The following is a 16,054-nucleotide window of genomic DNA, read 5'->3' as shown; positions in this document are numbered from 1 at the left end:
ATGTGTAGGATGCATCAAATCACTAGAATTAATTTTTTCCATGTGTTCACTAAATGCATGGTGTGAGCAAACTGGTAAACGTGCAAGCATATTGTGTAAGTGAACTGAAAACTATGCAAGTAAGAAAGTGTATCGCATAAGGTTTCAAGAAACATGCAAGTGCACTAGGAAATATATAACTGCACTGTGCAAATGTATCATAAAAAGTGCAAATACATAGCACAAACATATTAAAAAAACATGTGCAACACATTAGATCATTGAAATCAATACACCCACATGTGCTCTGACCAAATTCATAAAATTTTCTAATACCAAGTGAATGCTTCACGAGCTAAAACAAAAGTGAACTTAAATTTGATCTTGTATCGAGAAACATACAACTGCACTTAAATTGACAGTGCCATCACTCTGGAAATTTTATAAGCCCTCTTTTATGAATCAAAATTTTCATTACACAATGCTAACGAGTGAGCCGTTCTATCTAAAGGGTAAAGACATAAGTTCTACATTTCAAGTCTGATCCTCCTTGTAAATACTAGAGTTGACTAGACTTGCATCTCCGGAGGGATGTATGAGCATTAAATTTTAAATAGATCACTATAGAAAAATCAGTTTTGAATCTTCTTCTAATGAATATATATATGACTGCCAAATCTATGACGATATTTGTGTTTATGTTCGTATTACGCCTTTAATGCCTTACAAAGAAAATTCATTATTAAAAGGATACTTTTTGAGTTCATTGCTCACATGGCAACTTGCAAAGTTAATACTTGAGACCAATTCTCTAATGGCAAGCAGGCAGATTGATAGGTAACAACCAAAAATAATGGGAAATAATGCAGAATTTCAGAGAAAAACAACAATCAAGTAGCAGTTTTCACAAAATTTGGGGAGAAATCACAAAGAAAAACACTTAGAATTGAGTGGGAAAAGAAAAGAAACAATCCTATACAATGAATCTTCGATTCGAGAGGGAAGATTTCACTCTCCAAATCTCTAGCCAAAGCCTAGAGCCCAAAATACACACAAGATCTCAAATTCAGATTACAAAATTCAAGATAATCCTAACCCTAGCAAGAAGAGACTAATTAAAGCAAAAGACAAATGTTTAATCCCTAAACAACCCCTTATTTTGAAATTTCTCTACAACACAAAGTTTAATTAGTGTGTGGGTCCATCTACTTAGCCTCCCCCCTCTCCCCTTTGCCCCCCCCCCCCCCCCCAACTCTCTCCTTGGATCCGCCCACTTGGGCCCGCCTCTTGTAGACCAAAACCGGTCAAGGATGGATAGGTTTAGCCGCCCCCCCATGGGCCAGTCTAACATTACCCCCCTCCTAAAAACTGACCTTGTCCTCAAGGTGAAATGAAGGTAACTGATGCTTCACCTTCTCATACGATTCCTAAGTGATATCGAAGTCAGGAAGGCCCATCCATGTAATCAACACTTCTTTGTTCCCTTCTTTACCTGATCTCACCCCTTTTAGCTCCAATGGTTCTAAGATCACTTCCATCTCCTTCGTCAGTATCGCCGATAACTCTACACTAACTGTATGCTCCCCTAGAGCTTTCCTCAACTATATCACATGGAATACTAAGTGTATGGCGGCAATCTGGGATAACTTCAACTAGTACGCCACAGCTCCAATCTTTTCCACTATCTCATAGGGCCCGAAATACCTTGGAGCCAACTTCTCGTTCCTCCTATGGGCCATCGTCTTCTATTTGTAGGGTCGCAGTTTTAAGAACACCCTCTCCCACACTTCGAAATGGATGTCTCTGATGTAAAACATATGCATGGAAACAAGAACTGCTTGGGGATTTTAATATAAGAATATTAAAAATTTGCTAGTTATAGAATTAATGCTTACCCAAGTTAGGCTTTCAGAATTATCAAGTAGAAATTATGTAAAGCATGCGGTTACAACTAGATTAACGGGATGCTATCAATTTAACAACATAAAAATAGAGTGTAATGTTATGACGAAGAAACAATAATCCACAGTTAATAAATAGAACTTTTCACCTTGGGTCTCTCACTCACGCTCTTGACGGTGGGGCTTTAACGGGGGAAGATTGAGAGCAAACCGAGCAATGCCACTAGGAGACGAATGGTGCCCAAGGTATAGTCTGTTGGAGAGGAAATAGTGGCCTTTGGACAGTACTCTGGCAGTTTCTGGGTGGAGGACAGCCAACTAGCATAAGACTCAGGATAGCAGTTATCAAGGTTTCTATCCCTGGGATAGCTTACGGAACCAATCTAGGAAGCTGGACAGCATGATGGAGGACTTGGGAATAGCAGAACTGCCGTTTTTGCTGCTCTAGTTCTCCTGGACAGCAGCTTCCTATGTTATGAGTCCCATGGAAGAACTTAGAACTTGTCCAGAATTCTGGACAGCACGTTGGAGAGGAGAAATTCCAGCCGTTTCCTCCTAATGGGTGCACGTGAGCATGAAAGGGAGGGAGGGAAACTGTGTGGACAGCAATGAAGGAGGGCTGGAGTTAATTCCCCTTTGATTTAGGCCTAGATTTGGAAGAAAAATTAAGTGGGGAGGAGGGGCATGGGGCCGGCCAAGAGAGAGAGGAGAGGAAATTGAAAAAACTGAAATTAATTTAAGCTTAAGTGGATTTGGAGTGACATTAATTTGAAATTTCAAATTAATCCATTAATGACTAGGGTCGTTAAATGAGGAGATAATTAGGGGCTGATTTGGTGGAGCTTTTAATTTAATTCGGGAGAGAGAAAGAGCCCATTAAGGGGCCGGCCATATGAGGAGAGAGAGAGGCTTAGGAATTATGAAAGTGGGGCCCAAAGTTTAATAAATAAATCTTAATCAAAATATGAATTTTAATTTCAGATTTGATTATATTTTAAGTAACTTCCCGAATCCGTTTAATATGAGAGGGAACGAATTTGAAATTCAAAATAGGCTTTAATCCTCTTAATTGACTCTCTTAATTAGAGAGAGACAAATTAGGAAAGTGAATTAATCAAGAGAGATTTGAAATTCAAAAGGAGGGAGGAAGTCAGGGGCGGCGGCAAGGTGGGGCGACTGGAACCAGCCGCCTGGAGCCGGTGGGCTGGCGGCCGACCGGCGAGGCTGGCGGAGCCGCCGGTGGCGGGATCGGCCTGGGATGGCCGGCAGTGGACTTATGGGGGGTGGTGGAGCCGGCGGTGGATTTATGGGGGGCCGGTGGGGGAAATTTAGGAGGGGAGGGAGTATTGGATGGGTAGAGAAGAAAAAGAAAGATAGGTTTCGGGAAATGAAGATCCAAAGCTACAAACCTCGAGCAACACCTCTAATAGAACTCACAAAGAGATCTACAAGCGCTACTTCCTTAAGAACTCACAAAGAGATCTTAGAAAGTTCACGAACTCACAAAGAGATCAAAGAGAAAATTCATTCATTCAATAATTCATCATCTAGTACAATGCATGAGGCCTCCTATAAATAGGCCAAAATGAAACAAAAACTAAAACACATAAATGCCCTCGGGGCTACAATATAAAATGACGACCCATAAGGGTAAAATAGTAAAAACTGAAAAATTAAAATAAACTACTACATAAAATGACTCAAAATAAAAACTCCTGATCGTGGCCGTCGATCTCCAGCGTCTCCGATGGTACATGTGTCGAAATCACTAACGATGTCCTCATCAGTCTCTCTTATGTGCATCTGTCTGCTTCTTCATTATGTATTGTGTCCTCATTAGGTGCCTTTTTAATTCCCCTAACACTCTATCCCTTTCCTCCAAATATTGCTCGACTAATGAGATAGGCATGAATCCTTGTCCAAAATGCACTAAGTGTGGGGGGTCCCTTCAATACAACACTTTAAAAGGGGTCATCTGAGACGATGAGTGGTACAAGGTATTGTACCAATATTCGGACCATGCTAACCACTTGGCCCACATCCGTGGTGTTCCAAAAACAAAACACATCAAGTAAGTCTCCAAGCTTTTGTTGACTACATAATATTTTCTAGCCAAGTTTTTTGGGTCTACTTCTACCTTTCTTAACATAAGTCAAATCTAATACCCCTACTTTTCTAACCAGGTCATCAGAAGGCTGCCGTTTTATGTGACAAACCATCTAAAGAGACTCTCTCTAATCATATTTTCCACTAGAGCCACTCCAACCTTTTCATGTATATGCTCATTTCATATCCAATCTCTAAGGGTAAAGCCACTCATCCACATGAGCTTCCTCATCTTTGCAACACTTAACTTAGTATTATGCTTCTCTTTTAATGGCCAACATTTAGCACCATAAAACTATAATTTTTCTCTTAAATTTGAAGGGGCCTTTTCTAAGGTGACTCTCTCTAAAACATACCATAATACAATAGTTTAAATCCTAAACTATCAATCTCCTTAGTCTTTTCTCCAACCCATTTAGTTTTCTGAATGCATAGAATATTTATTTTTTTAGGAATTATAATATCTATTAATTCTATTAATTTACCTATAAGGGAACCTAAATTCTAAGTTCCTATCATAATTTTAGTTTCATGGACTAGCTTCTTTGACCACATCTATCAATGTGGGAATCCTTACCTATTCAACACTGCATCCGGGTGTCAATGCAGTGGCTCTTGCACGTATGTCAATGTATTAAGGCCATACAATGCGTCATTTCTAGGGACCGCCCTAGTATTAACACAATATATTAAATGATTCATGTCATGATTATTCGACAAGTTTTATGCTGGCTGTCGACTACCTAATGCAACTCTCCACTTTTCTCATCTAGGACTTGGGACCTGTCAATGACAGTGTTGTTGAAAAAGATTCAAATAACAAAATAAAATAGTCAAACACCCAATGATGCTTACGTTGATTAAAGCTATTAGCTTGAGAGGACTATATGATTTTCAAAATACACACAAATTTTAAAGTTACTCAGTTGGGGGCATAAATTCAAATAAAATTTAAAAATCCAATATTTGAGAAGTTCTAAAATCGTTTAAGAAAAATTTACCGCCCTAAACTTCATTCTCACAAGCCATTTGTCGACAGTGATAAGTTTAATAATAACTTCAACTCACAAAGAATCAATGTCTTGTTAATTGTATAAATATAATTCATCCTTAAGCAATCTCTCACGAACAAGGATGTGTCACATACTCTCTAATCAATGATTTTGCTGCCAAATGACTTAACAAATAAAAGTTTATGAATGGGACTCTCTGAGTAGGTGATTTTGCAGCAAAAATAACATCATTAAATTATGATCATGATCTGAGTCCACAAGTTTCTCACTAAAAATTTGTAAATAATGAATCATAGGGTTTATTTGATAGGGCACAAAGCCCTTTATCAACTAAGGTTAACTTAAACTTGCCTCTATAAATAATCATCCAGCCTAAATCTAAAGATTCCCCTGGACAAAACAACTCATAATTGAAGAGTTCGGTGATATCAGAGAAAAGAAAAAATAAATTTCTATATGATGAAGCAAGGGAAAACAAAATGAGGGGAAAAAAAAGAAATGGTGATGCCTATCAATGAGATGTAAGGCATAGCGACTTTAGATGACATTTGAAAGAAAAATGCATCAGAAGGAATGAAAGATGAGTGGCTTATGAATTTAGAAGGATTACAGAGAGCTAGACTGATTATTAGGACAAAGGCTAATGACAATAATGATGATAATGTCGACAGAGGAAGTAGATTGAAAAAAAGTCAAATTGGACAAACACTTGCAATACCCACCAAAGAGAACATATGATAAAGATTTAAGATAGTGGGGATATTAATAACTGAAACAAAGGATAGGTGCAATGAGGTGAACGAGTGGATTAAGGATGTGATGAGAGGGACCAGCTCAATTGTGCATATAATATTCAAAAGAAATGAAAGAAAACATATAACAACAAGCCTTTATCCCACTACTTGAGATCAGCTACATGAATTTTTTTTCTCCATTGTATCTTATTAAGAGTCAAATTCTTATTTAAACATAAAAAAAGGTCATTTTTTAAGATTTTCTAACAAATTCTTTTTAGGCCTATTTTTATCTTTTTTAACATAGGCTGAATCTAACGAATCTAATCTCGAGAAAGTCAATATTTTATTCGACCAAACCATCTACAAAGACTCTCTCTAATCTTATCTACCACTGAAGCTACTCTAACCCTTTCATACATATACTCATTTAACATTTTTTCTTTAAGTGTAAAATCACTCATCCACCTGACATCCTCATCTTAGCAAACACTTAATTTTATATCTATTTTAATGACCAACATTTTGTGCCTTAAAACATTGCAAGTCTCATCATCATCTTATAAATTATTTTCTTAAATTTGAGGGGTGCTTTTTATCACACAACAGACCCAATGCATTTCTCCACTTCAATCATACAACTTGAACTATACTAATAATATCCCGATCTAATTGACAATCGCTTTAAATAATAGACCCGAGATATCTAATATGTGTACTCTTTTTAATGACTCAATCACCCAACGTTATCATCCCATCACTTGATCTATTACTTCTAAAATTACACTATATGTACTCAATTTTAGTTTTACTCAAACAAAAAATATCGACTCTAAGGTTGAGCTCCATAACTCAAGTTCTACACAATTCCATCTCAGGTTTTATCAACAAGAAGAATATCATAAGCAAGAAGCACACATCATGTTGTAATATAATTTTTTCCATGTACTTTTTATACGTTATAAAGATTGAAATTCTGAACATTTTTAATATTTTTTGAAAATTTTACACTAGGGATTTTGAAATTTATGCGGTTTTTATTAAATAGAAAATAATATCGATTCTAAAAAACAATGTTGTAATATAATTAAAGTCTTAGAATGATGTATTACACAATCTCTAGTAATTTGGTTAGTTTTGAAACTATAAATTTTTACCCAGTAGGAATTTATGTTGCCTACTGTAATAAAAAATTGTGTAATTCTCACATGAGCTAAATTATGCGTTAATTGCTACATTGTTATGAAATATATGTTTATGAGATTGAATTATGTGCTTTCTTGGTTGAATTTAAAAGATCTAGGAAATGTTATTATAAAAGAAGAAAGATATTTTGGTGCATATATGACATATTCTGGTGACTAAAAAGCCATGTTCTGATACCTACAGACGTGTTCTGGTGGCAAAATATCATGTTTTGATGCCTACGGGAATGTTATGGTTCTATAAGCACAAAAGAGTATTATAAGGGGCCAAAATTCTTTTAGATTCTGTCTGGGACGGGAGAAATTTATTATATTATGTTTAGTGATATGAATTTTAGTTATTTAACTGCTTACTATTATTACTTAAATATTTTGACAACTGCTATGCATTTATTACTTTGCTTAGCATAGTGATTTATTATTTTGCATTTAAATATTTTGAAAAATGTTTAATAAAAAAATATTTGAAAATTTAGGCTGATTTTTGTGGCTTGCTGAGTTGTTGTAGTTGATTGCAATTTTGCATTCTACTCAAGATGTAGAAAAGAGAAACAACCTGTTGAACAACATTTTCAGAAATCGGATCTAAGTCTATAGGTATTTCTTTTGTAGATTTTTGCACAATTATGACTATTTTTATTATTAAGTTCTTTAGCTTCTATTCATAACCATGTACTATGATTGTGTAAATGCCATTTTGATGATGAGTGAATGATAAATGAAATAGATTTTGTATATGAGCTATTTCAATACTATGGATGTTTTCATAGCTCTATAGTCTGTTATTTGTTTTAAAAGTTTAAATTGGAAGAAAAAAATTTGAAACATTTCCAAAATAGATATTGAGATTTATCTTTCACCGCTCAACGCAATAGGACCTGTCCATCAATGACTTGTCAGGTTGGGTTATGACATGTCTAGTAAGAACATTCATGATGAAAGCAAAAATATATGAACTTAAACCTGATCCTTAATGTAATCCAACTGAAATAGAAAAAAAACTTGGTCAAACTACCTTGTGTTTGAGCACAAGTAATAGCTCATTTATATATATCCTTAATGACTTGAATATAAGCATTATTAGCTCCTTTCTTTTTCATAACTCTCCATAGCACTCCTCTTAAAACTTTATCATATACTTTCTTTAAATCAATTAATATCATACGTAAGTCCTCCTTTCTCTATACCTCTCCATCAAACATCTCAACAAATATATAGCTTCCATAGTAGACCGACCCAACATGAATCCAAATTGAATTTTAGAAATATGGTATCTCATCGTAACCTATGCTGAATTACTCTCCTATAATTTTAATTCGTGGCACATTAACTTCATTTTTTTTCTAATTCACACACTCTTGTGCATCATCTTTATTCTTAAAATATGAACCAATACACTCCTTTGGTACTCATCTGTCATCTTTTAGCCTTTAAAATAATATTAAAAAGTTTGGTAAGATGAAAATTTTCTTTATCTCCTAAACATTTTCATACTTCTATTATAATATCATCACGGCATACTACTTTTATACAATTTATTTTCTTTAAAGCCTCTCAAACTTCGATTTTACTAATATAATGATAAAAATAAAAAAAATATAATTTTGTTTTCTCACAATTTTCATTACTAGGGTCACGAAAGTCAATCATATTCTCACAATCTTCATTGAAAAGTTCATCAAAATGACAACAAGCATACCTTAATAAAAATTAAGGTGACATTTTAAAAATGATTCACACGGAATAAAGCCATTGAAACTACCAAAATGACTGTAGCCAATGACTTAAATCAATCCAGATCATATCCTATATGTTATTGGAAATCACATCATTAAGGAAATGAGTCTAAAATTCTGATCGATATCAGCATTAGCATCTACATTGACATCATAATAATCAGTGACAATGAAAACTGAAGGATACAACCAGTTTTTCTGAAAACGTGACAGAAATACAAAGAAGGCAAAAGAAACTACAAATTCAATTGAACTTTTACAAATCAGTTTAAAACAAAATTAAGAAGAAATAAATATAAGATAACCTGAAGTTCAGAGCGGTCAGTATCACTTCCTTCTAGAATCAAATGATCCACAGATGGATCGATTACCCTATTCCATGGTCTCATAGTAAGAACTCCAGCAAATAGAGCATAAAGATCCTCACCAGCACCCAACTTAACACTATTCTCCTTAATCCCATTAACATCAGCAAAAATTAGTGCCTAAATAGAAAAATGCCGTTAGCATAGACACAATAAAGTTTAAAATTGAGCAGAACTACTTCATCAGCAAAGGAACAAACCTTCCAAAGTGAAGCATAATTTACTCTAGTAGCAAAATCAAGATTTTTGTATAGACCATGATCAAGCAATATTAACTGTGGTTTTTTCTGTCCTGCACAGTACATTGAGATGAAAGAGCCGTGAATGCAAACGTCATAATGTAGCATAAAGATAAGCTACGAGACGAGTAAATATTTTTACTGGGAAAAAAATAAATGAGCGAACAAGCATATGCATGAATTCATGTGAAATATCACGCAAAAGACAAAAGCACGCACTAAAACATATCTATAAAAGACTAAGAGCATGTGCATGTACACAAAATAGGATAGCGGGCATCAAGGCATAAGTTTTAATGTACATGTAATGATGTATGCACAATGTTAAATTTAGAGAATTGGAGAGGGAAAAAATGCTTAATTTTATTACACAAAATTATCCTTATTTATAGATCTATACAAAATATCTTAATAAAGAAATAAATAACTATAGAATCATGCATAATTGCCCTAATATAATTCTTCCCAAATCTGCCACCCAAATATGTAAGGAGATCGGCATGATCCAGGTGAGCTTTCCATGGATCCCTATACTGGCCGTGAGATCAAAGGTCAAGAGACTACTGGGATTTGACACTCCCCCTCCCATAGATCCCCATAGTTGTTGTGGGATCAAGTGCCAAGGGAAGACTAAGATTTAATACTCCCTCTCAAGCTAGGGAATACAGATCTGTCATTCCCAGCTTGATAATCAGTCTTAGAAAGGTAGAGTTATCAAATCCCTTGATGAGAATGTCCGCAAGTTGATTTTTTGATGAGATATGATAGATACACATAGATGTGTTGCAAGGAAATATTCTAACTCTGTTGAAAGCATTCAGATTGTCGATTCTCTCGTGGGTAAGTGATTTATGTTCTTTATATCACAAGGGTCATGAATCTAAAGAAAATCTAGCTGCCCTAAGCTTTATTCACTAGGTTTTATGGCAGACAATCCAAATGATTTCTTTTTATCTTTATTTACTTTATTGTAATTTTCCTTTTTCTTTGGCAATTTGTTTTAATTACTCTGGTTCTACACTTTATTATCTTGTTAATATATTTTATTTAAAAAAATTGTTGCTTTTTTATTTCTACAGAAAACAAAAAAATGGCATGCTTTCTAACATCTTATCCAATCCTAATATCACAAGTTTTAAATGAAAGACCAATTATAGACAATGTTTTGACTGTATTTTAGTTTTGATAATTCTTTCATAGTAATACTCAGTGAAACTATCAGAAAATGTATTTTGATCCTCTAAAAAGCCTGACATTAAAACTTGCAACTCAATGACTCTTATTAGATGTCGTCACTATCTCGTCTGCAAATTATAAATAAGGGTATAGGCATTGCAAATTCCATAATTTCTATTTCTATGCTTGCTACAACTGCCAAAATTTTATTTAACTCATAACATCTTTTCTTGTCTTTCTATACCTGGAAAATGTTAAGGAAAAAAGTAATCTATGGAAAGGTTATTGCCAAGTAATTTTTTCATAATTTTAAGAGCTAAGCTCAAGTGGCTTATTATTTCAACCATGGAAGCTGTTGGGATAGAGTGAGAGCTTTCTGTATACTTGGTTGTTGGGCTCGTCGGCTCTAATTGGGCCAATTGGGGGTATAATGATTGTGGATTATTATCTGGTGAAGGGAATGGAGTTAAATGTAGCGGAATTGTATAAGGAAGATAGGGAAGGGAAGTATTAATACTGGGGAGGGTATAATCTGGTGGCTATGGCGGCGTTGGTGGTCGGAGTTTTGCCAGCGTTGCTGGGAAGGGTGGATAGATCCTGCTAATGAGTAGAAGTGGCGGAGGGTGCGGGAGAGGGAATTGGTGAGGATGGGGAGGTTGTGGTCTATGAAGTGGGAAGCGGGGTGAGGAAAGTCATAGAAGAAAAGCTTTTCTACCAATAGTGAACTTTGCAGCCACATAGCGTCGAGGAAGGAGAGAGGTCGATTCGATTGAGGTGGAAGTGATAGAGAAGGAGAAATTTGAATTTCTGTAATATATCATTTCATTTATGCCCATTTATTATTATTTTTAAAAACATTCAAAACAGCTAAAATTTTTTTGTGGTTTTATAAATAATTAGATGGATTAAAAAAAAGGTTTAATAACTATGGAATTTTCTCAGCAAAAAATTAAAGAAATAAATCAATGTGAAAATTTAACTAGCTGAATTTTTTATTTTATAACACCAAATAATACTAATTATTATATATTGCTTTTATAATTACACTAGTTGTAATGCCAAAATAAATTATTACAAACACACCGCTTTTACCTTACTCTGGATATACCTAACCAAACAAGGCAAACAATTATCTTGCGTTTATTTTGCAGACAACCAAACAGTCTCAAAGTATTCGGAATACAATACATTTACTTTACATTGCATTTACTTTACACTGCATTTCTTTTTCAGGCAACCAAACAACCCCTTAGTGTAACCAGGAAATTCTTGTGTGAATGTGAGAAATTGTGGAAGTATATAAAGTTAGTTATGAGGTATATAGAAGGTTTTTTAGGTGAACTTGTATGTACCTCAATTTAAGCAGACAGTTCAAATTCTTGGATATGCTCTGAAGTATAGTTTGAATTTGTACGCTTGGAATATACCTTTCCAATCCTCATGTTATCCATAAGAGCTTTGTCCACAAATTTCCTGGCTTTGGTTTCAAGTTTAGGTGGATCGATTTGAGGTTGAGTTGGAAGGTCAAAAGGTGCAAGTTCACTTTCCTCATCTTCTTTAATTTCAATCTCCATCTGAAGATGAGGTTTGATGCAATAAGATTTTTGTTTGTCAAAAGTGACATCAAAATATACAAGAATTTTCTTAGTGGTGGGGTGATAACACTTATAACCTCTCTAGATGGTTGAATATCTGACAAAAATATATTTGAGTGCTCTTGAATCTAATTTTCCTCCATTTTGATTGTGAATGTGAACATAGGCAATGCACCTAAAGATTTTGGATGTGGGGTTGTTATGAGTTCGTAATTTAGGATAAAAAGAAGATAGGATATCCATTGGTATTTTTAGCCCCAAGGTCTTTTAAGATAACCAGTTTATGAGATATGTGACAGTCAGAAGGGCTTCCCCTAGTAAGATTTGGATACATTGTGGTGGAATAGAAGTGACTGCATGGAAGCAAGAAGGTGGCTATTTTTCATTCTATAACTCTATTTTGTTGTAGGGTGTGAATGTAGGAAGACTCATGAATGATACATTCTTTTTAAAAGTAGGAGGATAGAGTTTAGTTATAGTAACATTTGGCATTGTCATAACAAAATTTTCTTATTTTCACCTCGAATTGGTTCTGGATCATGGTGTGAAAAATGAGGATAGTGCTAACATCAAAATTGTTTTTTAGGAGAAAAATCCAAAAGACCCAGGTTCAATCGTCAATGAAGGATACAAATTACTAAGCCCCTGAAATGTTAGGAATTTTTTTGGGTCCCCAGATATCACTATGAATAAGGTAGAAGGGAGTATGACATCTCTCATTTTTGTTAAGAAAAGAAATTCATTTATATTTGACTAACTGATAGGTTTCACAATCAAAGGATTCCTTTTTCAACTTACAAAAAGTTTTGAATATATATTTTTGAAGATATCAAAAGATGGATGTTTTAATCTAAAATGATAAAGTCAAATAATATATTTTTAAATAGGGATAACATAGAATAGTCCCTCCCATCTCGAAATGTAGTATCATTAATTTTTGGAGTCATAAAATTTCACAACCATGACATAATCATGAAAACTGCTTCATCTCATGCCCAAAAATTAAGATCTCCTTTTTTGTCTAACCCCAAGAAGGTGATTCATCTTAGCTTTCCCTTTTGAATAAGTCTTCACAAATTAAGATCATTTAAAGTAATTCTTCCCATTTAAGTTATAGAAGGTTGCATATTTTGGAGATATTCTCTTCCTTTGTGCACCATAGAGTCCTCTATTTGGTCAAAGCTATGAGAGGAATTAGCTTCAATCATTGCGACATCAAAGAGTAGCAATAAAGGCTATACCAATCAAGTCAACAAGGTAAAGTGCATCAACGAAGACTGCGTTGCCTAAAGGAGTAGTAGCAAAAACAAGAGAAGACTGGCAATAAGGCACAACAACAGAATAAACCTTGATTCTTCTTTCAGCTGCAAGCAGAGAAACGACTGCTTCTAGACGTTCAATCTAACCCCATACATGCAAGAATACTTCACCAACTCAATCAAAACTCACTCGCCCACTTTTCCGTAGGTTATATATTCACTTACGCAGCTTTCTTGATTGCCTCCACATCAGGAAAATTTGGTTAATTTAGTGAATTCTTGTTTTTTTGTACCCTATCCCCCAAAAACAAAAATCTCATTTATTTCGATGAAGAGGAGGTATGTACCTTCTTCTATTTTTACATCTAGGATATGAACCGTATCATTGATAAAAATAGGAAATGAACATTATGGCAAGAAAAAAGTTTGATTCAAAGGGAGAAGAAGCGCCAAAAATTGGAACAGAAAAAGTTTGATTCAATCTAACCCCATACATGCAAGAATACTTCACCAACTCAATTGAAACTCACTCCCTCTCTTGACCCAGAAGTGCACAAGAGTCGCAGGTACGATAATAAGGACTCCAAGCTCTTAGTCCCTTGCAGGCGCGCACAAGACCACTATTCCAAGCGTTCGGATCTTTCCAGGCACGCACGCAGAAAAACTCATGCCTGACTCCTCTCGGTGCTCGAGTCCACCTTCGCATAGGGCTGCAAACGACCCGAGCCGAGCCGAGTACGTGAGTGTTCATGTTTGAGTTCATTTATTATCAACTTGTTCAAGTTTGGTTCGTGTTTGATTCAAGCCTTATTATTCATTTTTGATGGAGAAATATAGAGAGAATAAGGAGGATCTACGTATGATATTTATTGATTTAGAGAAAGCATATGATAAAGTTCCAAGAGAAGTGATATGGAGAGTTCTTGAAAAGGAGTTAATAACACTTATATTCAAATCATTAAAGATATGTATACAGGAGCTATTACTTGTGTTCAAACAAAAGATAGTTTGACTAAGTATTTTCCTATTTCGGCTGGATTACATCAAGGATCAGCCTTAAGTCCATATCTTTTTGCTTTAGTCATGGATGTTCTCACTAGACATTTGCAAGAGGATGTACCTTGGTGTATGCTTTTTGGTGATGATATTCTTTTAGTTGATAAGACTAGAGAGAGAGTTGAAGGTAAGCTTGAATTATGGAGGTCAACCTTAGTTTTTAAAGTTATTCACTTGAGTAGATCTAAAACTGAATATATGGAGTGTAATTTCAGAAGCAATAGACCTAGTGAGGGGATTGTGACATTGGACGATCAAGTCATTATTAATAAGAGTACATGTTTTAGATATCTTGGATCTATTGTTCAGAGTGTTGGTGAAATAGATGGGGATATTATCAGCAGAATTCAAGTTGGATGGTTCAAGTGAAGGAATGCATCAGGTTTATTGTGCGATAGAAAAGTTCCCCTCAAACTTAAGGGAAAATTTTATAAGATGGTTGTGAGACCTGCAATGCTTTATAGTGTTAAATGTTGGCCATTAAAAGAGAAGCATAATACTAAGTTAAGTGTTGCAGAAATGAGGATGCTTAAGTGGATGAATGGCTTTACCCTTAGAGATAAGAAATGAAATGAGCATATACGTGAAAAGGTTGGAGTAGTTCTAGTGGAAGATAAGATTAGAGAGTCGCCTTAAATGGTTTGGTCACATTAAATGGAGGCCTTCCGATACCCGGTTAGGAAAGTTGAGGTATTAGATTTGACTTATGTTAAGACAGGTAGAGGTAGACCTACAAAGATTTGGTTAGAAAATACTAGAAATGATATTTCTTTATTAGATTTGAATGAGAATTTGACTTTTAACTAAACACAATGGCGAAAAAGGATTCATGTAGTCGACCCCACATAGTGGAACAAAGGCTTGATGTGTTGTTATTGTTGTAGTTGTTGTAAGGCAAAATGGTGCGGGAAAAATGATGATGGAAGGGTACGATGTTTGTCGCACTGCATTTGTATTTCCTATTCAATAAAATTTAAAAGAATATGTAAATTTTATTTTTAGTTAGCATATGTTATAATATTTAATTACTTTAAATTTTAATATTTAACAATAATTATATCAATATATTATAATAAATATAAAATACTTATATTATTTATATTTATTAATTTTATAATCAAATATTAATTGAATTTTTATCGAGCTTATTCACGAGTTCGAAATCGAATACTAATCAAGCTTAGTGTCGAGCTTATTCACGAGCTTTAAATAATGTTGTTCACGAACATAAATGAGTTAGACACATTAGTGTTCAAACTTGCTTATTTAAGAATCGAGTATTTAAAATATTGTTCAAGTTTGTTTGTTTAGTTAATTAAACGATCACAAACAAACTTTAATCGAACTGAGTAGCGAGTAGCTCATCGAATGTTTGGTTCACTTGCATCCCTACCTTTGCATAGGCAAGAACGTACACATAGAGGCTCAACCTCCTTTATACGCACAAGGGTTCCTGCTCGCTCCTCTCCGCTCGACCTCTTGAAAGAGATGCATAAAGCATGTGACCAAGAGTAACAACACTCCTCTCTTGATCGCACGCAAGGAGCAGGGAAGCACGAACAAAAGTCTTTCTCACCATACAGGGAAGCACGAACAAAAGTCTTTCTCATCCCCTTTGCTCTCTTCTCTCTGCTCTTTCGCTTGAGCTGGACAGACACATGTTTTTGATGCTCGATTTCTCCCCCTTCTC

General features: G+C 34.9%; 1 protein-coding gene across 5 annotated transcripts in view; it reads right to left on the bottom strand.

Annotated features, from left to right (window-relative positions):
* Positions 1-16,054, bottom strand: part of LOC110104439 (putative ABC1 protein At2g40090) — an 88,609-nt gene that overhangs the window by 8,197 nt on the left and 64,358 nt on the right. For all 5 annotated transcript variants that reach the window (XM_028701278.1, XM_028701279.1, XM_020833552.2 and 2 more), the window contains 2 exons: positions 9,240-9,331; positions 8,980-9,159 (listed from right to left, as the gene is read on the bottom strand). In XM_028701278.1, coding sequence (XP_028557111.1) covers positions 8,980-9,159; positions 9,240-9,331 — 272 coding nt within the window. The remainder of the gene's footprint in view (positions 1-8,979; positions 9,160-9,239; positions 9,332-16,054) is intronic.

This window comes from Dendrobium catenatum, unplaced genomic scaffold (genome assembly GCF_001605985.2).
Source record: "Dendrobium catenatum unplaced genomic scaffold, ASM160598v2 fragScaff_scaffold_1664, whole genome shotgun sequence".
Lineage (NCBI taxonomy): Eukaryota > Viridiplantae > Streptophyta > Magnoliopsida > Asparagales > Orchidaceae > Dendrobium > Dendrobium catenatum.
The sequence above is the reverse complement of the archived record's forward strand: the minus strand, read 5'-3'. Positions and strand labels throughout refer to the sequence as shown.